Here is a 27,692-nt window from a genome sequence, read left to right as displayed (position 1 = left end):
TTGGACACGCTAGGTCAATGGTGTTCTTAACCCTTGATTCCCAGAGATAAACACAATTCACTCTAGTAGCTTTTTGGTTGTTGCTCCCCTATACTACTGATTGAAATTGGACTGACAGGCTACTAGACTCCCAGATCTTTTTTGGAGAAGTTGCTAGGTTTCTGTCACTCATCTGTCTTTTATGTGTAGAGTAGGGTTTTTTGTTTTGTTTTGTTTTGTTTTTTTGTTTTAGTTTTGTTGCCTAAACACTAGACTTTAGATTTATTACGCTTGAATTTCATCTCATTTGGTTCGGCCCAGTACTTTAACCTGACAAGATCCTTTGGGTCCTAACTCCATCATCCAGCTAGTTAGCTATTTCCCTCATTTTAGTGCCATTGTCAAATGTGATAATCATCCCCTCCATGCATTATCCAAGGCCTTAATAAAAAGGATAAGTGGAAGAGGCCAACCACAGATGTCTTGGGGCATTCCCTTGGAGGCCTGCTTCCATGTGGATGGACACCAATGCAACTATTTTCAATACTATCATCTCCATAAGATAGTATGAGATAGGTGATGTGCTGGTGAGTGTTCACATGCTGGTCAGAAGCAGTAGTCTAAAGACAATCTAAAGGTATCACTGAAGAACTTTCATACTTGCTGTGGAATGCTGACATAGAACCACCCAGCATGATGTGTCCACATCTAAGGTGGTACTGTACTCTGTAAGCAAAGCAGAAATGGTAAGCACGAAGGAAACAGGAGCTGTGCAAATCCAGAGCCAGCTTCTATTCTAAATGTTCTAATGGACCACTTGTGCCTGATCTGTGGTAGTGTCTTCCAAACTGTATTGGTCTGATTAGCCACGGCCCCACACATTGTCTCCTGCCCTCAGTGTTGGGATGTCATTGGTCTTTGAAAACGCAAACAACAGTAGGAGATACTTTTCAGAAACTTGACAAAAATCTAGGTGACTATATGACATTGCCTATGTCTGCTAGTTTATTAATCTTGTCAAAAAAAGAAGGGAGTTTAGTTTGGCCTGACCTATTCTTTAATTCTTCAGTAATATTTAATTTTTTTCCAATTACATGTAAAAACAATTTTTAGCATGTGTTTTCTAACATTTTGGCTATGTCATGAAGAAAATAAAGTGAAGAATGGCTTTGCTTTGATCTCTATTTATATTTCACGAGTTCTTTCTCTGGAGGTAGTCAGCTTTTTTTGTCATGAATCTTTGTGTTATGTTGGTTCGTTGTAGTGCTGATAATAGCTAAGTCACTCACAGTTGTTCATATAATATTGCTGCAGTTGTGTACACTATTTTCCTGGTTCTGCTCACTTCACTTTGCATCAGTTCATACAAATCTTTACCAACTTATTTTTGAAGCCATCCTGTTCATCATTTCTTATGGCACAATAGTATTCCATTATAATCATATACCACAACTTATTTAGCCATTCCCCAGATGATGGACATACCTTAATTTTCCAATTCTTTGGCTTGACCTGCTGTTGATTAAAAAATGCTTTAGTTCTTTGTAGCAGTTCTCATTAAATGTTGCACAGCCATTTCTTTAGTGATCTGTTCTAGAATTTTCGCAGATTGAATACTGCTCATCATCCTTTCTAAGATTTTACTGATGATTTTATATTTGCTTTTGGTCTCCTTCATTTGCATTTTAAGTAAGATGGTTGCTATCCAAGTTGCTTTCTGGCCTCTTTTGGTCTCCTTGTTGTTGCAGTTCATTTAAGTTAGTTAAACTCACTGATATTATAGTCAGTGTTGGTGTCAGTTCTGTTATCCCTTTCCTATTTTTAAATTTTCAGTTACTTGTTTAAATAATTCAGTGTTTATCAGTTTTTTTTAAGTTGTATTCTATATCTTTTTCTCTTTTTTCTTGCTATTTTTTTTAAACCCTTACCTTCTGTGTATTGGCTCTTACGTGGAAGAGTGGTAAGGGTGGGCAATGGGGGTCAAGTGACTTGCCCAGGGTCACACAGCTGGGAAGTGTCTGAGGCAAGATTTGAACCCAGGACCTCCCATCTCTAGGCCTGACTCTCAATCCACTGAGCTACCCAGCTGCCCTTGCTGTTTTTTTTTTTTTTTTAATAAATTCTGATTTTTATTTATGGCTAGTCTTATGATCCTAGATTTAGAGCTAGACAGGACCTTCAAGGTCATTGAGTTTGTTTTATGGATTAGGAAATGAAGACTTTGAGAAAGGAAATTACAGGTTCTGAGAAGCAGAGCTGGGGCTTGGCCCAACTCAATGGATCCTCCTATTTGCTGTGAATGGATGCTGGGGTAACTCCCACACCAATAGCAACTCTTCTTTAGACTGTGAGAATCAAAACTCTTTTGTACTCTAGGCTTTGGGATCTTCTGTGCTCAGTGCTTTTCAGTATTTTTTTTTTTTTTTTGAAAGAACTTGTTTGTGTGCGAGAGCAGGGGATTTTCCCATTTTGTGTCCTGAACCCCTCTGGCTGCAATCTGGTGAGCCTCTGGCCCCCTTCTTAGAGTAATGAGTTGAAAATGTATAAAATAAAGTATATAGGATTATAAACAAAACCAATTATATTGGGATGCATTTGTCATAATCATACATACACAACCCTCCATAATGAAGACCCACATTCATAGAGATCCTCTAATAAGAGAATGTGAATCTTCTATGTAGTCTTGTAGTTTTCATTTCTTTTTCCTGAGCCATTTATTTCTTACCATCCTCACCATTTCCTGCATTTTAGATTTAGAAGTTATGACCATGTTCCTCATGGAAATATTCTACCTTTTTGTCCATAGTGTAAGCTGTAGTTATCATGGTGGTCTCTGTAAATATTTATCATTAATATTAGAGTGCCTGATGATTTAATGAAGCATTTCTTGTAGCTTCTAAGTGTACTTAAACCACTATACCAGCTCCTTTGCCTCTCCAAGGAGTATCCATGAGACGTTAGTGGAAAAAGACATGTTGCTCATGTGGTTTCAGTCACCATTACCTCTCACTTCCTTGTCTAAAGCATTCCTCCTTGGCCGTCATTTCCCTCTATTGGAATGTAAGCTTGGAATATTGGAATGAGGTGAGGGGCTGGTTTGCTCACTTGTTTGTTCAGAGCTTAGGAGGATGCTTGGAGAGGTGTAGAGATGTTCAAAGAGGACCAGCACCTCTGGTGGGAGGAACTGCTCATGTACCTCTGGGGTCTACCTGGCACTCAACTCTCACCTGTGGCTCCAAGAAGCTGTGGGATGTGCAGCAGCCACACCCCACTAAACCATCCCGGCAGATGGCAACTGGTGGGCCTTACACACCTGTGGGGGAATTAAGGGGGGTGTCACCCCCTGTTGGAATGGGCGGATGAGAGCAGTTGATTCCAATGGCTCTGACCGCTTCTGGAGCAAATGCAGTGGAGTGCTTAGAGCTTGTTAGACATCAGAGATGCCACTAGTCTTCTTGACATTTGGCCTGCCCTTGGAGAGTGAGGGTGATGACTTTGGGCATCTTTGCCTTATTTAAATCCAGTTCATGCACAAGTCAGGACGTTGCCCTATGGTGTCATTGGTCTTCTTCAAGGACAAACAGGAACAGTATTTGGAACCTAGAATAGTCTTAATATGTTTTAAAATTTTAATTTTTTAAGGAAAATTCATCCTTCCACTTAGTTGTCACTTTCTTTGGTCTAGTTTTGTTTATGGCAAGAATGTCAAGATTGCTATAATTCAGTTTCTGTAGCAGCATGTCTGTCCCTTTACTGCTAATCAGGCCCATGAGATTGAAATTTGGCCAGTGTCTAGAACTGTGATCTTATTGCCCTTTGTCCCCTTTTCTGTCATTGCCCCCAAAGCTAAAGAACAAGCATTTATTAAGCAACTACTATTTGCTAGGCATTGTATTGAGTGCTTTACAAATATTATCTTATTTGATTCTTACAATACTCTAGGAGATAGATGCTATTTTTCTCCCCATTTTACACTTTAGAAAACCAAGGCAACTAGAAGTTAAATAACTTGTCAGAGTCACACCGTTACTGAGTGCCTGGAGCTCAATTTGAGCTTGGGTCTTCCTGAGAACAACTTTGCATTTTTCATTATTTTATTTATCCTTATTTTAATTAGCTCATTAATCTTATCTAAGTGCTTGAAATAGGTAACCTTAAATTGTCTAAGTGTTATAATGGAAATAACCTGTATGTTATTCACTTAGCAAGCCATTTCTTTATAAATACTGCAAGGAAATTTTACCCCATTCATTTGTCTTGATTCATCCTAAACTGGGAGCAATAGAATAGTCAGTAAGCAGTTAGTCAGTAAAGTTATTAAGTGCCTACTATGTACCAGGAAGAGCTGGAGATACAAAAAGATGCAAAAGACAGTTCCTGCCCTCAAGAAGCAAGCTCCTAGTCTAATAGGGGAGACAGCATGTAAACAAATATGTCCAGACAAGCTCCTATAGGATAAATAGAAAATAATTAACAGACAGAAAGGCACTAAAATTGGGGAGCTGAGCAAGGCTTTCTTTAGTTGGGGCTTGAAAGAAGCTGGGAGGTGAGGTATGGAGGTGGGGAGTGAAGGGATAGTGTCACTGGATTGCAGAGTATATGCTGGAGAGAAATGAGAGAAGACACTAAAGGAAATTGAGGTTGAATGACAAGAGAAAGGGAGCCACTGGAATTGAATAGGGAGAGACAGGGCAACATGGTCAGCCCTGCACATTTATCAGGAAATGTTTCAATTGTATTTTAATCATTAAACTTTATTGTTTTTATTTTTAATGTTTTTCTACTTAAAATCAGGTTCACTTTCTAAAGCTTCATTGCTTTCTAGTAGTGCTCTTTCTCGTGGACCCAAGAATGGACAGTTTTTAGAGCCTTGCATAGATAATAACCTGCCACAAAGGAGAAGATGAATAAGTGGATCTTGGTTGATTCCTGACACCTTGGCACAAGTAGTGACAGTCGCATCTTTTTCTTACTGATGAACTTTCATTCTACACTGTAGTTTCACTCTAACCTAATTCCTTTTTTCCTCTATTATGATGCTTAACTTCCTCTGTTTTATAGTTTCAGGAATCATGTGATAACTTTCTGTTTTGCAAGTTGGTTATGATTTCAGATGGCTTGAAGAGATCATGCTGACTTGGCAGAAGCAAAACAAGCTAAAGGTCAGCATTTTACAAAGAGAGGCAGACCCTGAAACTGTATAACTATACGATTTCTATGTACTTTGCAAATTAATTTTGGTAAACTGTGGTAAAGTATGGGCCTTTGTTTGTCTTCATGTTAACATTTCCGTACTGTGTGATAAAAGAAGCTTTTTTAGAAATAGAAATACATTTAGAAATGTTAAATTCTTTACTACTGTTACTACCACCACCGCCACCACCACCTACCACCACCACTACCACTACCTGGCATTCTCATTTGATCTTTACCCATAGCCCTGTGGGTAGTTATATACAGGTTAAAACTTGTACTCTCCCTGTAGAAGAAGTAAAGAAAAAGTGACTTGCCTCTGGTAAGAGATTGGTGTGAAAACCAAGTTCCTGCTAATAGAATACCATACTGCGTGTCTGTGCAAAATGAAATTTAAAAGGAAAAAAAGGAAATGGGAATAGCATAATACTGTGAGGGACAACTTTGGTCATCTTTATTTATATATATGTGTGTGTGTGTATACACACACGCGCAATCCTTCCATAATGAAATTCTGGGATCTTTTATGGCCCATCCCATGTTCATGGAAAATGGCCTTATTTCCTTTGCCACCTTTAGGTGTGGAATGTTTTGGTTCCCCCAGATGCTTACTGAAGCAGTGGCTAATGGTAGTTTGACTAGGCAGTACTTAACTTATAAGACTGCTTAGTTGTGTTCTAAAGTTTGCGTGTCCAGCTATTTCCCAGTAAAACTTGGACCTGGATGATGGGTGGGCATCTACAGAAGCTCATTTAGCTTGTTGTAAATCTGAGACGCACCTGGTGGACAGGAGGTACAATAGGAGGTTGGATTAGGACTCTGTAGGGCCCAGGCCTGTTGCCATGGAAACCAGCTCGTTATGCCTCTCCTAAGCCCTTCTGTGGACAGCCCCAGGATTGGTTTCTCTGCTTCCCTGGAAAATTGTTCCTCTCCTATTGCTGCAGAGCAGAATGTGGAAACTTATTTAGGGCCAGAAGAAATCCTGTGGTGCCATTAGGTCTGGGAACTGAGACCCAGGGATGTGTCGAGCTGTGACCAGAGTCTCGGGAGCTTCAGAGCTGGGTTCAAAGGGGACCCGTGACCCAGAAACCCAAATGGGCTCCACTAAGCTGCCACTTTTCTCTGTGGCCCTGACCGAAGCCTCAGGGAACTGGGTGTTCTGAGCATTTTGATTGTTCTTCCTCTCATTCCCCTTTTGCTTATCACACTGCCTGTAGAGATACTGTAAGGAATGGGGGAAGCTGATAAGGCTTTTTTGAGGCCACAAATGAGAGGTTTCATCTAGCTCTCACAGAAGAATCAGACCGCGGTTATTTAGAGACCTTGGCCAGAACCCCTGAAGCCCTGCCTTGCCTTGCCTCAGGAACAGATCCAGGTAGTGTCTGGTTGAGGAGAGGAAAATTCCATGCTTCCGCTGAGGACTGGGAAGGGAAGGGAAATTCCTTGGATCACGAGGTCATCCCTTTGGGGCAGCCGTTTCGAGGTGGTTGGTCATTTGCCTGGTGTGGCTGTTGTCTTTTGGGATTGCCTGCATTGTTGAAAATGTCAGGTCTTGAGGAAAGAATGGCTTTAGTAGTAGTCTAGTCCTGGTTTGGGGGCTTCACATGTGAAAGTGTATAAACAAGTTTTGTTTCTGGGCAGAGTGCTGGTGGGGGAACTGAGGACTGGGCTAGCCTGGCCCAGCTGAGTGTGAATCCTGCTCCTAACTCTTAGTGGGGTGTGGCCATGGGCAAGTCATCCTTGGGGAACCTCAGATTCCTCGCGATGGTGAGACAGTGAGACTTGCAATGCCAAACTCTGAATGATGCTCAATCCAAGCCTAAACTGAGATAGTCATCTGAAGAACTTTGTAAACTTTGAAGTCAATAGAAATGACAGTTATGTTAGCATTCAATGGAGAATGAGACAGAAGAGTCCCTCTTAGCTTACAGTTAGAAAACAATCTTTGCCAGGGAAAGAAAAAGAGCATTTCTGCTCTAGAGAACCTCTGGTACTTGAGCATTATCTCTCTGGCACAGGGATGCTCTTTTGGCTAAGACAATACTAGGACTTTTTTTTTGAGCGGTGTGGGAGGATGAGGGCACAAGGATGGGGGCTGAGGATAACAGAAGACAGTTTTTTCTTAAGATGTAGAACCACAATCATAGGATTTTAGGGCTTGGAGGAACCTTATAAATTATCTAGTAAAAGTCCTTTCATTATTAGAGTTGAGGAAATTGAGCTGCGAGAAGGATTTCTTCAAGTCTGTAGAACTAGTTGGGGATTGAGTTAGGAAGAGAAGTTGGGTCTGTTGATTCCCAGGGCTGCATGTGCTCTCTGTCTCTTGGACCTTCATCATATACCTTAACTAGATGAAACGTCTTTCCAGATGCAGCAGAGAGTACTTTGGGTCTAGACGAGTATTTAGAATTAACTCAGAAAGGGGCAGCTGGGTAGCTCAGTGGATTGAGAGTCAGGCCTAGATATGGGAGGTCCTAGGTTCAAATCCGGCCTCAGACACTTCCCAGCTGTGTGACCCTGGGCAAGTCACTTGACCCCCATTGCCCACCCTTACACTCTTCTGCCTTGGAGCCAATATACAGTATTGACTTCAAGACCGAAGGTGAGGGTTTAAAAAAAAAATTTAAAAAAAAAAAAAAAGAATTAACTCAGAAGCTGTTAGGTCTGAAGCCTGAGCTTGAATTGCTGTAAGTCTTTCTACATCTCATTTTAATTGTGTGTGTTGGATCAAAAGACATTTTACCAGATAGAATGTTAATGTTGGCATAGCAGAGAAGACAGGGACTGGCACTCCTGTGGGTCAGGGAAGCCGTCGTTTCTCCAGGAGCACCCACTGTGTCTGCAGCTGGTGGGGAGACACAGGACAGGGGGACCTTGTCTCAGCATGATACTGTTCCTCATTATCTTTCTTACTATCAGAGGTGTTCCAGAGGGGTTGGGACGACTTGGGTGTCTGGCCATGTCACCCAGAGTCCTTTTGGCAGGATGAAGTCCAAGGAATTTCCCAGGGTAACTCTGTAGCCAAGGTCAGCAGGTGTGCTGGGGCCCTTCTGAACTCTTCTGTCTGCCTCACCGAGTCTGAGACATAGCTGGGGTGACCTTTGGGAGGAGGCTGGGTTTCCCCATTGTTGGTGCAGCCTTCCAAGACGCGTCACCCGCTTTCATTAGCTGTCCTGCACCAAGTCTCCCTGCCCTCCCTGAAGTGACCTTTTACTCCCCCTTTGATCCTGACTCCCCCTGCTCTGCTCAGCCTCCCCCGTGCTCTGCTGTGGATGGCCTCTGCTTCACTCTATCCTTGAATAGAATGGAATGGCACCAAGTTCAGGGGTTGCTCAGAGCCTGGAACCCAGCCCCTCTGCCTGTGGCACAGCTGCGTGTTAAGGGGAGCTGCAGAGTCCCAGAAGGAGAGGGAGGGCACAGTGAGAGCAGACACATGGAGGTGGGAGACTGTGAGGAGACCACTTGGGAGAGTGGTCTGTGGGTGGGGCGAGCAGATCGTCAGGTGTGGCTGGGAAGGTAGATGGGGGGAATCGAGGCAGGTTCGTGCTTTGTGTCCCCCCAGCACAGCACAGCACAGTACTGGCACTGGGAGCCTGGAGGGTTTGGAATGGCATTTCCCAGGCCGGATGGAGCTCAGGGAATTGCTCCTATTGGGAAGCTGCCATGGGACTTGGGAACTGTGGAAAACCCCGGCATTTGGAGGCACTTTTCTGAGCATTAGCACTGAGCACCAAGTACTTGAAACACTGCTTTGGTCTCTGAAGGTAGGTGAATAGTTCAGAGATACGGGACTGTGTCGAAGCCTTGGATCTTGTGCTATGGCGCAGAGAGCTAAAGTTAGAGTCTCTCCTTTGGGATCCACACCCACCTTGGAGGCATTCATGTCCCTACTTTATTGGGGAGGGGCCCTCCTGGGGCCTCGATGGCGTTTCCTGATTCTAAAGTGCTTGGTGCTCACTGGCTGCTGAAATGCTCTAAAGTTTCTGGTAGACATCCTGTGTTCGTCCCTTTTCTGGGTCCCCAGAGGCGGAGGAGTTTGCTCCGGCCGTGGAGCGAGTCAGCCTCTGAGCAGAGGAAGAAGCCAGAACTTGGTATTTTGCGCGTGGATTTCCTTGTCCTGTTTACATTTGCCTGCCTGTGTGCTGAGTCCAGGTCAAGAACTTCTCCAGGAAGTTTCTTAGTAACCTGGTGGGAAAAGCGAGGCTCTGGCTTGGGACTGACTTTTGCCCCAGAGAAGTGAAATCAAGTCTTTGTGAGTCCATGATGTACACCAGGAAGGGAGTAGTGACTGATGGAAATCCCGCATGTCCTTAATGATAGCACTGCCACACTGAGGCTGGCACCTTCCATTCTATCTGGAGACCTTTTTCAGGACAAGCAGATTTGCCCTCTTAACTTTCAGTACCGCTTTTTGGATGGGTGGGCAAGGATGGCGGCATAGACATATAGGACACTCGGGCAAGACATTGTGATTTAAAACTTTTGCTGGGAAGACAAAGGTGGGCGGAGAGTGGAGCTCTCCATGGATTTATTTTTTTAGTGTCTGTCCCTTTTTGTACAACTCCTCTTGCTTGCTCTTTGTCATCCCTCTCCATTCGTCCTTCTGTACGGTTGTGAGGAAGATTAGGTAGTAATTAATTAAGTATTAAGGATACACCTAGCAGGAAGGGCTGGAGCTGGAGAATTCCAAGACGGAATGAAGGGGCAGGAAGAAGTGGCTTGAACATTGATGGAGGAGGTCACAAGATTGGCCTTGATAGTACTTATTTCTCATTCTCTACTGCTGCATGCCAGGACTTTGACTCTCTAATAAACTAATCTTTCCCCCTTGGAGGCCATCTACGCCTGAGGAAAGGACCTTGCCTGATAACTAGCTGAAAAAATGGGGGTGATTCATAGTGAGGCCTTCTACCTCCCCCATTTTATCCTTCACCCGAGTGCTTTTTCTGATCTCTCCTTTCCTGCACTTGGAACAGAAGACAAGTAGTTTTCCCCTTTGACCATCATCTTCTCTGTTTTCAACTTCTCTCTGTCTACCAGTACCTTCACTACCCCTTAAAAGTTTAAGGCTTAAAACCCATGAACAGATCTCCCTCATACCCCAGACAAGTTGACTGACTTCTCCTAGCCATTGATCTGCCTTCCTCTGTCTTTTTCCTTCCGTATTTCATCCCATTCATATGATGCACCTTGTTCAGCCATTCCCCCAAAACTCTGATATACACATTTTTTAACGGGAGTTCTTTTTTTTCTCTCTTTGGTCTCCAGGTGTGTTGTAGGCCTAGGAGTGCTTTGCTAGGTCATACAGTGTGCACAGTGGAAGAGCTTTGGGGCAGACTTCCACCAACAATGCATCCTGGGCCCTCCAGCACCAGCAGTCCTAGCCAATCTGGTGGTGTCGCTTTCATGTGCATTTCTCTAATCAGGGGGGTTTTAAAGCCATTTTTCCATGTGGCTAGTTTATCTAGTTGAACCCCCGCATTTTATGGATAAGAAACGCAGAGAAATGGAAGAGGTTTGTGATACATGAAGGTTTTCCACGCCGCCATCGGGTCTGGCCGAAGAGAAAGAAGAAAGAAGAATCTCGGGCACGAGCTGGCCCCAGGCTCCTGCAGCCTCTGCAGAAAGACTGCTCCGGCCATCAAGCCTTCCCTTTCCCCCCCCCTCCCCCCCCAGTTCTGCCTTCTGGGTCACAACCGGAGATGAAGGCTTTAGTCCGCAGAGCCATCGATGGACGCTTCTCTCGTCCTGTCACTCCTCCCCCCAACCCAGGTTAACGTTCTCCCTAGATTGTGTCGCCCAGAACTGAACCTCAAGACCCAACGCAACGCTGGGCCGGGATTTAGTTCTGAAGCCACCGTAGGCCCCCAGAGATGCTCCGGGCACTCGGACTTGGCTCTGTCCCAGAAGGCTTCTCCCTGCGTGGTGGCGCCCGGTGGGGAGGGGCGGGGTTCAGGCCTGCCACGTGACCCTGCTGGCCCCTCTTCTATGCAATGAGCTGCCGAAGGAGCTGCTGCAGAGTCTGGGCAGAGAAAGCCTCCGCGGCTCATCGAGAGGCAGACGCGACCGGACAGAAAGCCGCCCGAGGGCCTCCAGGAAGAGACGCGCTCTGGGCCCAGTTAGATGGGATTCATGGAGAGAGGGAAGAGCCACTGTGTTTAAAGATGTAAAATGCAAATATGTCATTAGAACTTTAACCTTGGAGGCAGCTGGGAAGCTCAGTGGGTAGAGCGCCAGGCCCAGAGAGGAGGGCCTGGGCTCCCATGTGACCCGGATGCTCCCCAGCTGTGTGACCCTGGGTCAGGCACTTCCGGCTCCTGTGCCTTGGCGCCGGTGTCCCTTCTGAGAGGGCGGGTTTGAGAAAGACTCAGCATTAAACCCCCCACTAGTAGTCCATCGCTCAGGAGCTGTTTCTGCTTCATCTCCGCTCAGAGGGCCCTTCAGGCAGCTCTGCTGCCCCCTCTCAGGCCTACAATGGCTCCTCCGTGGGGCCCGCAGAGGGCGGGGCCGGAAAGGGCGGGGCTTTGGGCGGAGCCTGCCTCTGGGCTTCCTTTCTGTCTCTGGTCCCAAGCAGCAGTGAGACCAGCCTTGAGGCAGAAGAGCAGGAAGGGCTGGGAAGTGACTGGTCCTGGGTCTCAAAGGGAGGAAGTGCCCCAGGCCAGATTTGAATCCAGAACCAGCTGTCTCTAGACCTGTCTCTCTGAGTCACCTAGATCCGCCCCCATTTACGGAGAAGGAAACTGAGGCAGGTGACTTGCTGAGAGTCCTGTCCCCCCACACACACACACACACTCTCTTAGGCCTCTGTCTGAGGCTGCTCCAGGGTTCGTGGGCCCTTCTCGGTCTCTTCGCTGGGCCGTCCTGGGCTGCTGTCTAGACGTGGCCACAGTAAGGAGAGCCTTGGGGTAGACGCCAGGGCAGGAAGAGGGCAGGCCTGGGGCTGACCTCGCTGAGAAAAGAGGGATGATGTGGGGGGCCACGCCAGGCCCCATCCCTGGGATTGGGGGAAGCGGGGCCAGTCTGAGGCCAGACAAAGCACCGGAGGCTGGACCTTAGCCTGGAGGCCCCAGAGTAGGTCACCCAGCCACTCAGCTCCTGTTTATAGGCCAGAACCTTTGGCCAGAGGCAAGGGATGAACAGGGTGAAAGGGAGGAGGTGGCGGAGCCTGTGGGCTGCGGCTTCACCTTCTGGCCTCTGGGAGGAGCCCGGGGCTGAGGAAGGCCAGACAGGGACAGTGAGATCCCCCAGGCCAAAGCTGCTGCTGTACCCCAAAGAGGAAGTCCTGAGGCTGGAGCCAGGCCTGGAGAGGGGCCGAGAAGGGCCTTCCTGCCCTCATCAGCAACACTTGGGTCACCGGTCAGAGCTGGGCCTGGGCCGAAGCGCCCATCTGAGGGGATGGTCAGAGTTCTTCCTCCTGGTGGGGCCGCAGGGCTTTGGGGGAACCCGGACGTCCCTTGGCCCCCATCGGTGCCTCCCTTGGCAAAGACCCCGGGACACGGCCTGCCCGAGGCCTGGTCTGAGAGGCCCGTCTTTCAGGGATGGCCCCGCTCAGAGAGAGCCCCGGACAGGAGGAGGCAGGCTGGAGCCTGGCCTTGGGGTCTCTCTGCAGCCACACAGGCACTTGCGGGCATCCTGGCCGGCTCTGCCTGTCCAGCCCTCAGCCTTTGGCCTCACGCCTTGGGCAGGTCATTCACCCCCCCACCCCTGCCCCGGGCCTTCCTTTGCCTGCTGTCTGGTAGGGATCCGAGTGGCAGCTCCTGGGGACGGGCCCAGGAGCCAGCAAGAGGCTCGGCCTGCAGACAGGCAGTCCTAGGTTCAAATCTGGCTTTGGACACGTCCCCTCACCCCATGGCCTGACCTTTACCACTCACAGCCCTGATTGGAGGCTGGAAGGCGGCTTGTAAATGGCAGCGGCTGCTCCTTGTCCTTCGGGGACAGAGCGGCTCCCCCTGCTGTGGGGCTTGGGGTGTGGAGGGAGCCCAGAGTGAGCCTGGGCTCGGGGGGCCAAAGGACGTGGTCAGGGCCGGGCATTGTGGGCACGGGAGGGAGGAGGCCACCGTGCAGGACGCGCTGGGGAGAGGCCAAACGTGGCCGCGTCCTGGCTGTCCCTCACGCTCTGCTCTTTGTCCCTTCCAGGCCAGCCTTTCCATATGGGGATGGGGAAGCCTCGGCCTCGTGCTTTTCCTTGTCACGTTCGGACCCTTCGCCATCTTCTACTTTGCCTTCTACGTCCTCTGCTTTGTGGGCGGGTAAGTACCGGCTCTGTCTTGAGGGCCCCCAACCCTGGGGGGGGGGGCTGCTCAAATGGCGGCAATTGAGGCCCTCAGAAACAGCGCTGCCAGGGCCCCCTGCCCAGAGGAGCCCGGCCTGGCGGACCCCTAAAACAACCCCCAGCTGAGAGGCTCTGCTGGGCCTTTTCTCAGGGCTCGGGTGCCCGGCGGGGGGGGGGCAACTTCCTGCCCTCGTCTAACCCCCCCCCCCCCCAACGTGCCCGCTCGTTTATCGCTCGGGCCTGTGTTCCCTTGTGGCGTATCCTCGGCGGCGTCTGCGGGGCCTCCACTGGGCAGAGGCGTCCCGTCCAGCCTAGGAGGGCATCAGGTGCTTCGGATGGTCCCTCTGACCAGAGCGCGGGCCAAAGAAGGCCCTGGCTGAGCCCTGACCGCCATGGGCACCGAGGCCAGGCCTGACCCACAGACTCGTTCAGGGCAGTCGCAGGCCCCCGGACGGAGCCCCAGGAAAGCCGAAGGCCGAGTCTGAGTGGCTGCAGCCACTGTGGTCAGACGCGCTCGCCCGGCTCTGGGACATTTTGAATTCAGAACTTTCCCGAGTGCTGACGGGCCAGGGTGGAGAAGAGTTTGATCTGTGTCCACCAGAGGGAATGGCTGCCAAGGGGAGGGAAGGCCCATCCATCACCCAGGCAGCGGAGTCCCAAAGACCTGAGTTCGAATCCAGCCTCAGAGCCTCGCTGGATGTGAAGCTTGCCTCCGTTTCCTCCTCTGCAGAGGGGGCCATGAGAGCTCCTGCCTCCCGTGAGGCCTTGGGAAGTGCCGAGGACAGTGCCTCCGGGGGAGGATTGGTGAGCCCAGCACACGGGGGAGGGGAGGCGGCGTGGCCTTCGAGGGCTCTGGGCCGTCCCTCTCTGCCACCCCCTTCACGGGGCCCTCGAGAGGCCCCACCAGAGCACGGCTGGCCTCATCCTCGCTCCAGCTGCCCTCGTAGACAGCTTTTAAAACTGTGTTTTGGGCCTGACCCCGCCGAGTTCAGCAGGACCCCGATTCAGGCAAGTTCGGGAGGGCGGCCCGTCGGACGCCAGCCGGGTTTTGAGTGTTCTCCTTTGCAGAGTCAGTGATCCTAATAGTCTGAGGGCCCGGGGGCAGGAAGACCCGAGTTCAAGTCCAGACTTGAACACATCTTTGAACCCATGGACTCAGTTTCCCCGTCTGTAAAAAGGTGATGCTCAGAGTACCAGGTTGAGCAGAACCAGGTGAGGCAGAATGTCCAAGTTCTGTGGACCAGAGTCAGAATTCTGGCCTTGTTCTGGCCCCAGGCTGAGCCCACTGGGCAGTTCCTTGTCGTGGCAGGGGATGGAGCCAGGAACTTCTCCCGTAGGAGGACCCTCAGGGCTGTCTCTCCGGCCTCTGCCCTGACCAACCAAAGCGCAGCACGGCTCGGAGCCTGCTTTCCCCAGACTGCGCTGCTCTTCGATTATAATTTTCTCCAAACTTGTCAGCATTTGGAGAAGTTTTGGCAAATCTCAGGGCAGGCGTGGTGTTGGGGGAGGGGCAGATGGTTATCGCCCCCCCCCTCCCCTCCCCCCTCCTCCTTCTGAGCAGCTCTGGGGAAGGGAAGGCTTGCGTGGAACAGATGGGTCTGAAGGGAATTCTTTGGTGGGCCGAGGCGAGTGTCCGGCCTGAGCGGCTCTTCTCCCCCAGGGGCTTCGTGGTCACCCTCCTGTTTGGAAGAACCACTTCCGAGAAGTACCTGGAGCAGTGTGAGCACTCCTTCCTCCCCCCGACCTCCACAGGGATTCCCAAGGTGAGTGCGGCTGCTGGGGGGCGGCTCTGCCCCTTCTGGAGGAAACCCGCGCATCTTCCTGGTCCCCGACAAATGGACAGGAAGTCAGTGGAGCTGGGCCTTGGGGCTGCGGGGGGCTTCAAGGTGCTGCGGGGGGCTGTGGGGGGCTGCCGGGCTCGCTTCTCCCTTGGCAGGGAGGCCGGCCTTGTTGAGTGAGACCTGCTTGAATTCTGAGCTTGTTCTTCCTACTTTGGAATTATCCTTCTCGTCTTCCGTTCCTTTGTGTGTTGGAGAAGCCTGCGAGGCCCCGAGGATATGGTTCCCCTGGGGCTCCCCTCCCTCCCCCTGGGGCCTTCTGCTCCCTCGGGGCCTCCTTTCCAGGCACCCCGCTGTCCTGGCCCTGGTCTCTGTGCCCCATTGGTTTCCACAATGATTTTGGGAAGAACTTTGGCTAGAGGAGAGTTCAGAGTAAAAGGACTATTTCAGTTTGCCTTGAAATTCCCCAAAGATGCCACAAACTCCATCTATTCTGCTGACACGAATGCCAGTGACAGCAGTTTAAAGGAAGATGCTCGTGATCCTCAGGATCTGGGGAGTGAAGCCCCCCACCCCCATTTTGTTCCCCTTAAGTTCCTCATGAAGAGTAATTTGGTTTTTTTTGGCACATGAAGATACGGTGCCTTCGAGGTCGTTTCCTTCTGTTTGTAAGTGACGGCCGTGATGAGAATCGAGTTTGCATCCGAGCACAGTCATGATTAACTTTGTAGAAACTTATTTTTGGATAAAATACTCAATTAAAAAAAACTGCAGTGGAGGAGAATTGCGGTGATGAGTTGGATATTTGTGTTGAATTAAGGGAATCTTGTAATGTGTGATGCCTTCTCTTAGTGCTTAGAAGAAATGAGACGGGAAGCTCGGACGATCAAGATTGATCGCAGATTGACGGGTGCCAACATCATCGATGAGCCTCTCCAGCAAGTAAGTGTCCCAGAGTGGGATCAGCGTCCCCCATCGTGTGTTGCAAAAGGGGGGAGGAGGGGAGAAAGCAGGAGGATCCCAGGCTAGACTATGGGGATATTTAACTGGGTTTATTTGGGTTGGGGAAGGCTGGGAGTTAGATATGCAGCAGTTAGCTGGGACCAAAGGCTCCCCTCGGTTCTGGGGAAAAGGCACCCAGGCCTGCGCCTCTCCTTTATATGAACTTTTGCAGACACCTCCCACAGGAAGTGGGCCCAGTCTGAGGAAGCCGTGGGAGAGCCAGTGTCCCAGGATGTAGAGCCATTGCTGGCTTGGAGCTCTTCCTTTTCACTATGGCCAGAGACTTTGGCTCTTTGATAGGACACCGGCCAGGGGCCCTTCTCGGGAGGAGCCCCTCTGCTGCCCCCTCTTTCTGCTGGAATCCTTTCTGGGCAGCCAGGGAGCCCCCTTGGCCACTGCTTGTGATGCCAGATAATTGAGTGAAAAAAACAGCTTATGTGGCTTAATGCCTTCTACAGTTAGAAATCCTTTTTTCCAACGTGTCCCTCCTAGAGGTTCCCTTCAGGCCATCATCGGGACGATCCAGTGTGGTTGTTCGTGTCCTTCGGGGCAGCATAGAGGGCTGTTGTGCCGGCTCTGCTTGGCCGTGCACTCACCTGGCCGACGGGGAGAGCCCGAGTTGGAAGCCCGAGCCGGGACGCCGCCTCGGCCGGCCTCTTGGCGTCTGTGCCCCGCTGGCCGGTGCGGCGCCCGTGGGCTCGAGCTCCCTCCTGGGGAGGAGCCAGCAGGGAAGGCCGGGCCGGACCCAGGAGCGTCCTTCGGCCCAGGCCCAACACGTGCCTGCGCTTTCCGTGTCCTCGCAGGTCATCCAGTTCTCCCTGCGGGACTACGTCCAGTATTGGTACTACACGCTGAGCGATGATGAGTCTTTCCTCCTCGAAATCCGGCAGACGCTCCAGAACGCCCTCATCCAGTTTTCTACCAGGTGAGCTACTCGGGGTGCCACCTCGGAGTGTGGGCACGCGGCCGCCCGTGGGGTCAGGAGGCCTGAGGCTGTGGCCCGGCAGCCTCCTGTGCCTCAGTGTCCCCAGCTGGGAAATGGAGAGAAGGGCCGGCCTTGTGGGGCTGCTGGGAGAGTCGGGCGCTCTGTAAGTGCTCTGCAGGCTGCGAAGCTTTCTGGGAGGCTTGGAAGAAGGGTCCCAGGGGTCGCCTGTGGTCAGCAGGAGCCCTCCGGTCCAGCCCACTTTACAGAAGGCTCCTTCGATCCTGGGGGAGCCACTTTTAGTCCCATCCCCATTGGGCCGAGGCTCTTGGCTGAGAAATGGCTCGGCCCATTGAACGCGGAGGGGCCTGATGGAGGCCCACGAAGGAGCCCGGGGTCACGCGTCCTCCCTTCCTGACCCCTCCGCCCCATCCACCGGCCTGGCTTGCTCAGGCCTTCCTCCAGGAATCCCCCCGGAGGCTCCCCGCCTGCTCTTTTCTATGAATTCTAGGCTTGAGTCTCCTCCTGCCCAACAGTCAGCAGTCGCACTGGGGACGCCGCGGGCTCAGCCCCATTTCCGTCCCGGGTGGTGACGATGGGCCCCTCCCCAGGCTCGGGCCGAGGCCTCTTTGGGCACCAAGTCCCCAAACTGCAGGAGGCTGTCCTGAGCGGGAACCCCAGGCGCCCCGAGATGTCGCTGGCCTTGACCCATGGCGGCAGCCGGAGCTCCCCCTGCGAGCGAGCGCTGCCACGGGCATGGGCGGCTTCTACCTCCTGCCTCAACCAGGGACTCCCCGCCAGTGTAAAGTGAGGAGGTCTCCGGGGGGCAGGGATGGGGGAGAGGCTCTTCTCTCCTCTGAGCTGGTCCACCCCCCCACCCCACTGCCCTAGACTTTGTCCTGTGGGCCAGTCATCTGCTGCAGCAGCGAGGCAGAGGAGGCCCTGGGAGAAGTGAAAAACACAGGGGAGCGGCCAGAGTGCTGCCCAGGAGCCTTTGTAGAGGGGCTGCTGGGCCCCACGAGCGCGGCGTGGAGAGGGGCTCCGGGATGGCTCCTGGCAGGGCCTCGGGTGGCTCAGTGGGAAGCAGCAGGTCAGTGGCCGGCCGGGCCTGTGAGCCTGACTCGGCGCAGCCCGGTGCTTCAGGTCTGGGAAGGAATGAAGCGAGGTGGATGGAGGGAGGGAGGGATAAATGGCCGTTCAGGCAGGTGTGAAGAATTGGGAAGAACCCTTAGCTGGAGGGGCGGGAGGTGGGGAGAGACCCCCGGACAGCTGGCAGCCATTCCATAAATAGTGAGGTTGCGCTTGGGGCACCCCACCAGGGCCCCCAACCCCAGCCCTGGGCTGGGAACATCCAACTTTGTCCGTGCTCGTTCCTGCAGGGCTCTGCCGAGATCGTGGGCACGCTGGCCGTCCCTGCGTGAGGGTCAGGGAGCGTCGGGCCCAGCACAGGCCTCCGTTCTGGCCTCTTGGGAGCTGTGAAGCCCCTCCTGTGTGCCAAGCCCGGGGCTCACGCTGGAAGGGGGAGACAGACAGAGCCGATGGGGGGAGGTGCTGGAACCATGGGCGGCTGGAGGAGGGAGCTCAGCGGGGGGACGATGCCTAGAGCCCAGAGACGGCCATCTCGTGTGTGGGACGTCCTGGAGGCCATCAGATGGAGAAATGGGGAGTCAGATGGGAGAAGAGCTCAGGGTTGGAGGCCACACGGCGGGGGGTTGTTTTGGACCCCAAAGACCAGGGGGCCACTGGGAGTTGGGAGGGAGGTCAGACTGGTTCAGGAAGACCACTTTGGAGGCTGAATGGAGGATGGACAGAGGAGGAAATTGAGGGAGGCAGACCTGCACCAGATGACTGCAGATGTCTAGTGGGAGACGAGTGATGGGGAGGTTCTAGGATGGGGCCTGGAGGCCTGGATGACCATCGGAAGGCAGGGGGGTCAGGAGCGAGAGGGTGACTCCTGTATCGGATGCTGGACATCCTGTTTGAGAGCTCTGAGAAAGACCATCGGAGGCCAGCAGAGAGTCAACAGCCCAGAGCTGATGAGGTTTCCAAGTGAGCTAGTATGGACGGAGGAGAGAGAGAGGGCCCGGGACGGAGCCCAGAGGGGCACTGGTTAGATGGAGTCATCTGGAGCCCAGGAGGAGCAGTCAGATGGGAAGAGAGCCAGGAGAGAGGGGCACTTGCAGCCTAGAGAGGAGAGATGGACCCACAGGATGGGGTCCCTTTGGGAGCTTTGGAGCATGCATCTCCTCTCTGCTCCGGGATCTCCCGCTCACCACTTGAGGAAGCTCTTGGTTTGGGACCTCCAACTCCCCGAGTGGAGGTCAGGAGGCCCGGCCTCTAGTCCCTCGAGCTTCCTTGGCTTCTGGTCAGCCAAGACCATGAGCCGCAGAGCTCCCCGTGACCAGGGACAGCTTGTTGTGTGTCCTTGCTGCTCCGGGAGCACCGAGGACAGCGCAGGCGCTGGGGCTGGGGCTGGTGCTGGGGCTGGGGCTGGGTGGTGCCAAGTCATCAGGCTCCCCCTGGAGTGGAGAAGCCCTTCCCCCTCATGTGCTGGGTGGGAAGTCGGGCCCATAGCGAAGGGGTGTCTGAGGGAAGGTGGGATGCGAGTGTTCTTGTGTGAAGTGGCAGCACCGGGTCCCTTCTCTGCCACATCCTGGGAGCCAAAGAGAAGATGGCCGCATATTGGATGAGTAATCTCAGGAGGTGGTTGGACAGAAATACTGTAACTGTAAAATGATATTTGGAAAGGAATCTGAGAATAATAACGGGCCATCTGTGTGCTAAAACTGTACTTGTGTCCGAATCTGAAAACCGTCTTTGTCTCCGTTCTTGAATCATTTCCCTGATTTCGGGCATCTCGACTCAACGCCCTTCAAACAATGGATATGTGAAATCTCCCCTTTTCCCAAATCTTCCTCATCACAGGCATTTGTAACCAGTCAGCAGGAAACAGTATTGTTTGGTTCTGGTCTTTCCTTAATAATTATACATTGTCACTAGTTTATAATATTTGGGTATATACTCCCTGTGTAGTGAACTGGCCTGTGCACAACACATATTATATTGGAAATTATCAGCATGGGCTTAAATATCAACAAATTAAATAAAGTACCAGGGAGTAGAGAACAGATGGTGCTTGATTCACGCTTTGGTATTCTCTCTCTTTTTCAAAATCTGTTATAATAAACCTCCTTTCAAGGACTATAATAAACTATTCTAAATAATATGCTTATTTTTGTAAAACTGATAAATGTGGACTCATTTGAAAATCATTTTTAAACTGATAATTAAAGAGAACTTCTACAGGTCCCTGGCTTAGAGGAGGTATATTTAAAGTTGAAGCCCTTGGTAAGAGACTTTTGAGAGGTTTTCTTCACACATGAGGAAGTGGGGGATACGTTATTCAGAATAGGAGAGAAGGGCTCAAAGGTCTTTGTTTCGGAGGATTGACATAATTTAAAAAGGTTTGGTGTATGTTGAGACCATTGCAGATCTTAGAAGCACATCTAGACAGTCCAGTTCCTGATGTCTGATTGTTTCCTTTGGGGCTCCCTGCCATTATCCCTTCCCCACAAGCTTTTTCAGTGATGTCTGAATATTCTACATTGCTAATGCTTCACTTTGGTATTCTAATCAATTATTACTATTAAAGGCTATGAGCCTTTGCTAGTTTACTAACTAGTAAACTACAAGTTGTGTTAATTATAGCTTTTTTAAAGCCTGAGTTCCATCTTCCGAGTAACCAAATTGGGGATTCCCATATCTTTTCTAACTGTCCATTCCTGCCACCACTTGCTGAGACTTGGAGCCTCCTGAGGCTGGCTTTCAGTGCCCTCTGCTGGAGTCCATTTGTGCTCCTCTTCCCAGTCACTCCTATTACTCCCTCTGCTTACAGAAGGGGTACGTTGCTCAGCAGACAGTGGGAGAGCCTTCTCCCGTGTGCTCAGACCTCTGGGTCTGAGCTGTATCTGTATTTGTTGAGTGTCCAGTGGGGTTTTCCATCCTGCTTGGAGAAACAGCAGATGACAGGAGCTCACACCATCATGGTTCTCAGGACGTAGACCTGGGGGAGCCTTAGCATCTCATCCACTTCGGGTTTTTCTGAGAAAACCTTCCACCGAAGTGAGATGAGTTGCCCTAGGTCCATAGGGAATAAAGAGCAAAGCCTGAGTTCCAAGCCAGGTCCTCTGACTCCAGCCTAGGCCCTTTCCATGTGGTGTTGCTCTCCCTGCTTCCTATCTTCCTGCCTTCTCATCATTTACCCAAGGGTATGCCAATATGTTTTACGTAGTTTTTAATATTAATAAGTGCCTATCAATTGACTTTAAGCTAAACAGAATTGGGAAAGGAATTCTATTTCATTGTTCTAGAATAAACTTCAGAGACAAATGCAAATTGTTTTGGATCCTGGGCTAAGTGGTTCATCTGTGACAATGATCCATTGATTTTGCCTCTAGATGTTTGGGAAGGCCCTTTGGGGTCCAGTGCCCTGGAGTTTAAGGTTTGCCTCTGAAACCTGTTCCTTGGTGACCAAAGACAAGTCATTTGGTCTCTTAGATGCCTCAAGCCTCTGGCAGGTACAGAGAGTTTTCTGATCCATATTAGCAGGGAGAATTTTCCACATCATGGAGTTCTCACAGTTTTCTACCTGGGTCCAGATTGGTTCTTCCCCAAACAAATACATATTCCCAGCAGGAGGAAAAAAAAAAGCTATCCCTTATTTTAAAAATCTCAAGCCTTATTTTTTATTTGATGCCTTATACTGACGAAGCCTTTATGTGATTGTTCAGATTACATAGGGAAGGAGTTTGGACATAGGAGATGGAGTTGAAAGGGATCAAAAGCATATTCTTATCCCACCTTCTCCTTGTACATCTCAGGCCAAGAGAAAATAGTTAACTTGCTCCTATGGCTACTAGTACCCGTAAGAATTTTATGGAAGTAATAATTGCCTTTGTCACAAATAATAGCGAAAGAGCAATCTCTGAGACTGCCCTCCTCCCCCCAAAAAAAGGTCAAAAAGAACTCAGTTGGAATGCATTTCCACTCACCTTTTTTCCTAGCTTCCAGGAGCCTCTCTTTTGTCCATAATCATTTATGTTACTTGGTCCCAGCATGGTGTTGGTAATGCCTGCATTCTCTGTGTGTTTGTCATTAGGTCAAAGGAGATAGACTGGCAGCCTTACTTCACTACGCGCATCGTGGATGATTTTGGAACCCATCTGCGAGTGTTCAGGAAAGCCCAGCAGAAGATCACAGAGAAGGATGAGCAGGCGAAAGGTAGTGCTCGTCCTCCTCCTGTGAGCAGAGCAGCCAAGCGGCCACCGGACAGCTCTCCCGGCACTGCAGCTTCTCTCTGTGCTTGCTTTCTGCAGGTTCGGCCGAAGACCTGGTAGAGACCTTCTTTGAAGTCGAAGTCGAGATGGAGAAGGATACTTGTCGTGATCTGGTCTGCACCTCTCCCAAAGAAGAAGAAGGTTTCCTTTTCTCCTTCTCACCCTGCTCAGGGCCATAGCCGGGGTTAATCTGGGCAGAGAAGAGAGTTAGCTGGAAAGGTAGAAAATGCAAAGCTCGGCCCTAGAGCCAAAAGACCTCTCCAGCCATTGGAGGATCTTAGAAGTCAGCCGGTCTGAACCCTCCTTGGAGGCCCACGCCACAGGGCCATAGTGATTTGCTTCAGGTTCCACAGCTCCCAGGTGGAAGCAATGACTGGATTCACACCCAGGGCCTTTGGCTTTGAGCCAGTCTTCTCTTCATCACATCACCCTGAGGGGTTGTGCTTGATAAAGACCTCTAGCATTCACGCATTACATCGGAAAAGAAATCTTGAAGGAATCTCCAGTCTGTTATAAAGCTGCAATTACTCAGGGGGCAGTAGCCATCTGGTGCAAAACTGTATGGAATGGAGATCCATTTTGTTCTCTGGCAGGGTCTGTGCCAGCCTGTCTGCCCACCTTCCTTGGGCTCAGTGCTCCAGCAGCCGTATCACTAACAGTCAATGATGGCTTCACACAATTCTGGCTTGCTTTTGGTTGTTCGAGGACATAGACTAGTTGTGGAGGGTCTCCAGGTCTCTTTCTTCCCTCTAGGTGCCACCTTTCTTGCCACATGCCTCCTTGTTGGTATCTTGGCAGAGGAGACAAAGCCAGAAGTTCTCAGTTCTCTTACCAGAGGCTATAAGAGGACTTGTGGACTTGGCAGGTTCAAACCATGTCTTCATCTGGGTTTCGACATCACCTGTGAATTTTAATTACTCTCACTATCCTTTACCCTTAACGGATCCATCTAGATGAGGACTCGGCATCATCCTTTTTTCCCTCTCAGATATTAGAATTGTTGAGGAATTTAGCCAGGATTTGGAAGTCAGACCTATTTTTCATTTTTATATTTTGGGAAATGGCTGATAAAGTCTGTTTTTAGGACATGAGCTTAAAGACACCTGGAGTTTCCTGCTAGATGGCATGGCCAGTGGGTTGAGAGCTGGACTTGTAGTCAGGGTTCACAGCTCGCCATTGACCCTGCTGAAAGGGAGTCTTCGGGAAGGCCTCGGGTTTTCATTGCTCTGTTAGGGGCAGTTGTACCTCTTGGGATCTGCCTCAGGATGTTTTCACACTCCAGTGAGATAAAAGTAGGTAGTATTCCACAAATACTTTTATTATTAATATATTCTTGTCACATTTAGTTTTGTTTCAAAAGTTTAAAATGAAATCTGATTCATGTAGTAGTTTGATAGTTTCTTTAGCATTAATAGGGTTTGGCTTTAACTATAGATGTGGCTTCTTTTATGTAGTAGATATTTCCTGAAAAGTGAAATATTCAACACAGTTTTAGAAATTGCACTCTGGCCAAAGTGAGCAAGTGATATACAAGTTCAGGTTTTTTGATCTTAATTTGATTTTTGAATATCATCAGTGCGCAAACTTTTAGTTGTATTTTGCCCCATCTTTACTATCAAGAAATGTTTGGGGGAATATAAATCCAGGGCTTTTTAGAGGAAGGACACACTTTGTACTGGCAATAATAGTTATCCTTTAGTTTCTTTCAGGACTTGGGGTTGGGGTCAGTTTTCTGCGGTTGGCCTTTTAGAATTAAGAAATGGAGACCACAGTGTAGCCCTGTCGTAAGAAGTGCATTCTATTAAAGACAAGAGAGTGGAAAAGGATGTGGGATTTAGTGTTTTCCTTTGCCATTATTCCCCAAGAGAAGGAATGGAAAGAAACTGACTAAAACATTTCCATGGTTTCTTTAGTTTGTAGCTTTTTATTAAAATTTCTTTCATGTTCCCTCCCACGCTGAAAAGACTGCTATTTGTTTGTGCTCGTTGTATTATTAGAATATGGTTCAGGATGTCAGACAGAGTCAACGATGGGAACTCTTTCTGGGGGAGAAAACTTAAAAGTCTTTCATAATTTGTATCCTACAAAGCACTCAGTGAATTCGTGGTTAAAACTGAAGAATTCAACTTGTCCCGGGATGATTAATGGCCAGTATCTTATCTGGAGAACAGTAGAGAAGTGTATACTTTGTCTATCTGTACTGGTTTGTGCTTGTCACCCAAATCACAGGCTGCTACAGTTAGACAACTGGAGAGGTTTTCTTAGGATAGAAGAGATCTCAGGAATACCTAATTTGTAAGGAGCAGCCATGGAATTCATGTTTTAAAGGTAGGAATAGTCTGAATCAGTAATAAGTAGGACTTTAAAGTGATTGGGAATGTTGTGGTGAAAAAAGGAGGATGATGGGAGAAGGAAGGAAAAGGAAGGGAAGGAAGCCGGGGTAGCCCCCACTCCCGGTAGGGAAATTAGCCCAAGCCCTTTAGAGGTGGGCTTCGGAGCAGAACAAAATCAGACTAGACTCTAGGGATATTTAACTGAGTTTATTTTAGGGTTTAGGATAAGAAAGGTTTGGGAAAGCCAGGGAAAACCAGATCTTCAGCAGCTAGCTGGGACCAAAGCTCTCGGGGGCAAAAGGCTCTCCAGAGAAAAAGGCACCAAAACCCACGCTCTCTCTTCTTTTTATACTTCCTCAGACACCTCCCACAAAGGAAGTAGGAGGTGTCTGAGGAAGCTGAGGTGTAGAGAGTCTTGGGAGATGTAGTCTCCCAGGGTTTAGAGCCATTCCAAAACCAACAGGAATGAGCCATTTATGTAGGCCTGAAGGCTCTTCCTCACCAGAAAGTCTCCTTCATGGGAAGGTGCATTTTACAGCAGGGAGAGCCAGGGCCCTTGGAAGCTCTGCCTGCCCTCTGTGCAGTAGTGTGACTGATTTGTTTTTTCTCTGCCTTTTAGGATTCCTTCGGGATCTTTGTGAGGTCTTACTGTATTTGTTGCTACCTCCTGGAGACTTCCAGAACAAGATCATGCGATACTTTGTCAGGGTAAGCAGAGACTTCATTTTGCTTACTGCCTGTGGAAAGAAGCTGGCTTGGTGTTTTCCCTCTAGAGGGAGGCTTTGGAGCTAGCATGGACAAGGAGGGAGAGCCTTTGCCCATGTCTAGCCCGAGAATCATTGTAATCATTCGCCGTTAAAAAAAAAAAAATCATTCATTGAGAATCATTTGCCATTAAAAAAAAAAATCCTCAACCCCAGGCCTCAAGAATCAAAGTGGGTATGGGAAGGTCTCCAGGCTGTCCCCCCTAGAAGGGGCATCAGAAGACCTCCAGGCCATCCTCAGAACCATGTTTTTACCAAAGATCCCGAGGAGGCAGAGCCATGTGCCACCACACACTTCTCTCCAGTCTTTGTGTGTGTAGTGGTCTTATTTCTGTTGTCATCATTGTCCACATTGCTGTTTCCTTTGGCTTTTAAACATAAAATAATATTATAAAGTAAAATAAAATAATGCTTTCTGTGGATCAAACTATTTCCTACCTAGTTGTCAGTTTAGATACATACTTGAGTAGCTCAGTGTAGACCCCATTGGGCGTTTAAATGATACCCAATTGGGGTATAAATGACCCTGCTGTGGCATCTCTTTACATGTGTCTTTGTCTCTGGTTTTATTTCTTTGGGTGTATTCCTCGGGTGGAATTAAAGATTATGACTGCTTTTATAACTCTTGTCACAATATTTCCAGCTTACTTTCCAGATTGGAGAATATTCACTTTAGAACACTATCACCTCCTTTCTTTCAGGAACTCGGCAATAATTGATGAATAGTGTTAACGTTTTTTAAAGGAGATCATTTTTGTATTTTAAAGTTCCAAGTTAGTTTCCCCAAGACTATTTCAGTGTACTTGTTTTTCTTCATTCTAAGTAAAATTCCATTTTATTATTTTTAGTTTTGGTAGTCTGTTAGCATACCTTTAAAACAATGATGCTATGACATTATCATTTGCCTTCTTCTGAAACAGGTCTTCAGATTGGGCCCTTTTACTTGTCATGAAACCCTTGGAACTCCATAGCGTCACTCCCTTTTCTTGTCCCACTCCTTTGGCTCTTGTGAACAACAGAGCCAAGCAGGGGGTAGAGGCTTCCCTGTCCCCTGCCCTGAGCCATCTTGGAGCCCCATTTGCTTGAGAGCTCCTTGGGGCATGGGACTGTCTCTGCCTTCTGTAAGAGGGAAAATATAGATATTTTATAGATATATATTTAAAGTGTGGCCATCAGGAATCAATAATTCAGATTGATTCCATAATTAAAATAGACCCAAGTCAGGATCGGGTTTAAGGTCGTTTATTTACAATTAGGAAGGTAGAAGGTAGGGAAATAGAGAGAGAGAGAGAGAGAGAGAGAGAGAGAGGGAGAGAGAGGGAGAGAGAGGGAGAGAGAGAGAGAGAGGGTAGCCCGGAGGATTAAAAGGCTAATTAAACTAATTAAACTAGGCTACAAGCCGCAAGGCCTTAGCAATTAGGGAGGCAAGAAGTCTGGAAACGCCAAGGTAGTCAGCCTAACTTACCCATGTGACAATTCAGAGTGGAAGCTGCCTGAGATCTCAGCCGAGATCCTTCAGCACCAAGTTCAAAGTGGGAACTGCCTCAACAGGAAGTTGCCAACATACTTGAAGAGATAGTGTCTCTGTCACTTCCTGTGGGTCCACCTCTAATTCAAGTGGATAAATGGCAGCTCCTACACTGATTTGGACTGCCCAAAGGGCAGTCCCTTGTCCTTGATTTGTTACTTATTGTCACGTGTGGGTAACTCATCTCCCCTCCCTACTGAGGGAGGTGGGGNGAGAGAGAGAGAGAGAGAGAGAGAGAGGGAGAGAGAGGGAGAGAGAGGGAGAGAGAGAGAGAGAGGGTAGCCCGGAGGATTAAAAGGCTAATTAAACTAATTAAACTAGGCTACAAGCCGCAAGGCCTTAGCAATTAGGGAGGCAAGAAGTCTGGAAACGCCAAGGTAGTCAGCCTAACTTACCCATGTGACAATTCAGAGTGGAAGCTGCCTGAGATCTCAGCCGAGATCCTTCAGCACCAAGTTCAAAGTGGGAACTGCCTCAACAGGAAGTTGCCAACATACTTGAAGAGATAGTGTCTCTGTCACTTCCTGTGGGTCCACCTCTAATTCAAGTGGATAAATGGCAGCTCCTACACTGATTTGGACT

At 49.4% G+C, this 27,692-nt stretch overlaps 1 protein-coding gene across 2 annotated transcripts in view; it reads left to right on the top strand.

Annotated features, from left to right (window-relative positions):
- Window positions 1-5,779: 5,779 nt before the first annotated feature.
- SNX13 (sorting nexin 13) overlaps window positions 5,780-27,692 on the top strand; it is a 73,464-nt gene continuing 51,551 nt past the window's right edge. For both annotated transcript variants that reach the window (XM_044678832.1, XM_044678831.1), the window contains exons 1-8: window positions 5,780-5,791; window positions 13,312-13,424; window positions 15,108-15,210; window positions 16,078-16,167; window positions 17,031-17,152; window positions 22,308-22,429; window positions 22,525-22,626; window positions 25,438-25,526. In XM_044678832.1, the coding sequence (XP_044534767.1) occupies window positions 5,780-5,791; window positions 13,312-13,424; window positions 15,108-15,210; window positions 16,078-16,167; window positions 17,031-17,152; window positions 22,308-22,429; window positions 22,525-22,626; window positions 25,438-25,526 (753 nt within the window). The remainder of the gene's footprint in view (window positions 5,792-13,311; window positions 13,425-15,107; window positions 15,211-16,077; window positions 16,168-17,030; window positions 17,153-22,307; window positions 22,430-22,524; window positions 22,627-25,437; window positions 25,527-27,692) is intronic.

The sequence above is a fragment of the Gracilinanus agilis genome, chromosome 5, assembly GCF_016433145.1.
Source record: "Gracilinanus agilis isolate LMUSP501 chromosome 5, AgileGrace, whole genome shotgun sequence".
NCBI lineage: Eukaryota > Metazoa > Chordata > Mammalia > Didelphimorphia > Didelphidae > Gracilinanus > Gracilinanus agilis.
The sequence above is the reverse complement of the archived record's forward strand: the minus strand, read 5'-3'. Positions and strand labels throughout refer to the sequence as shown.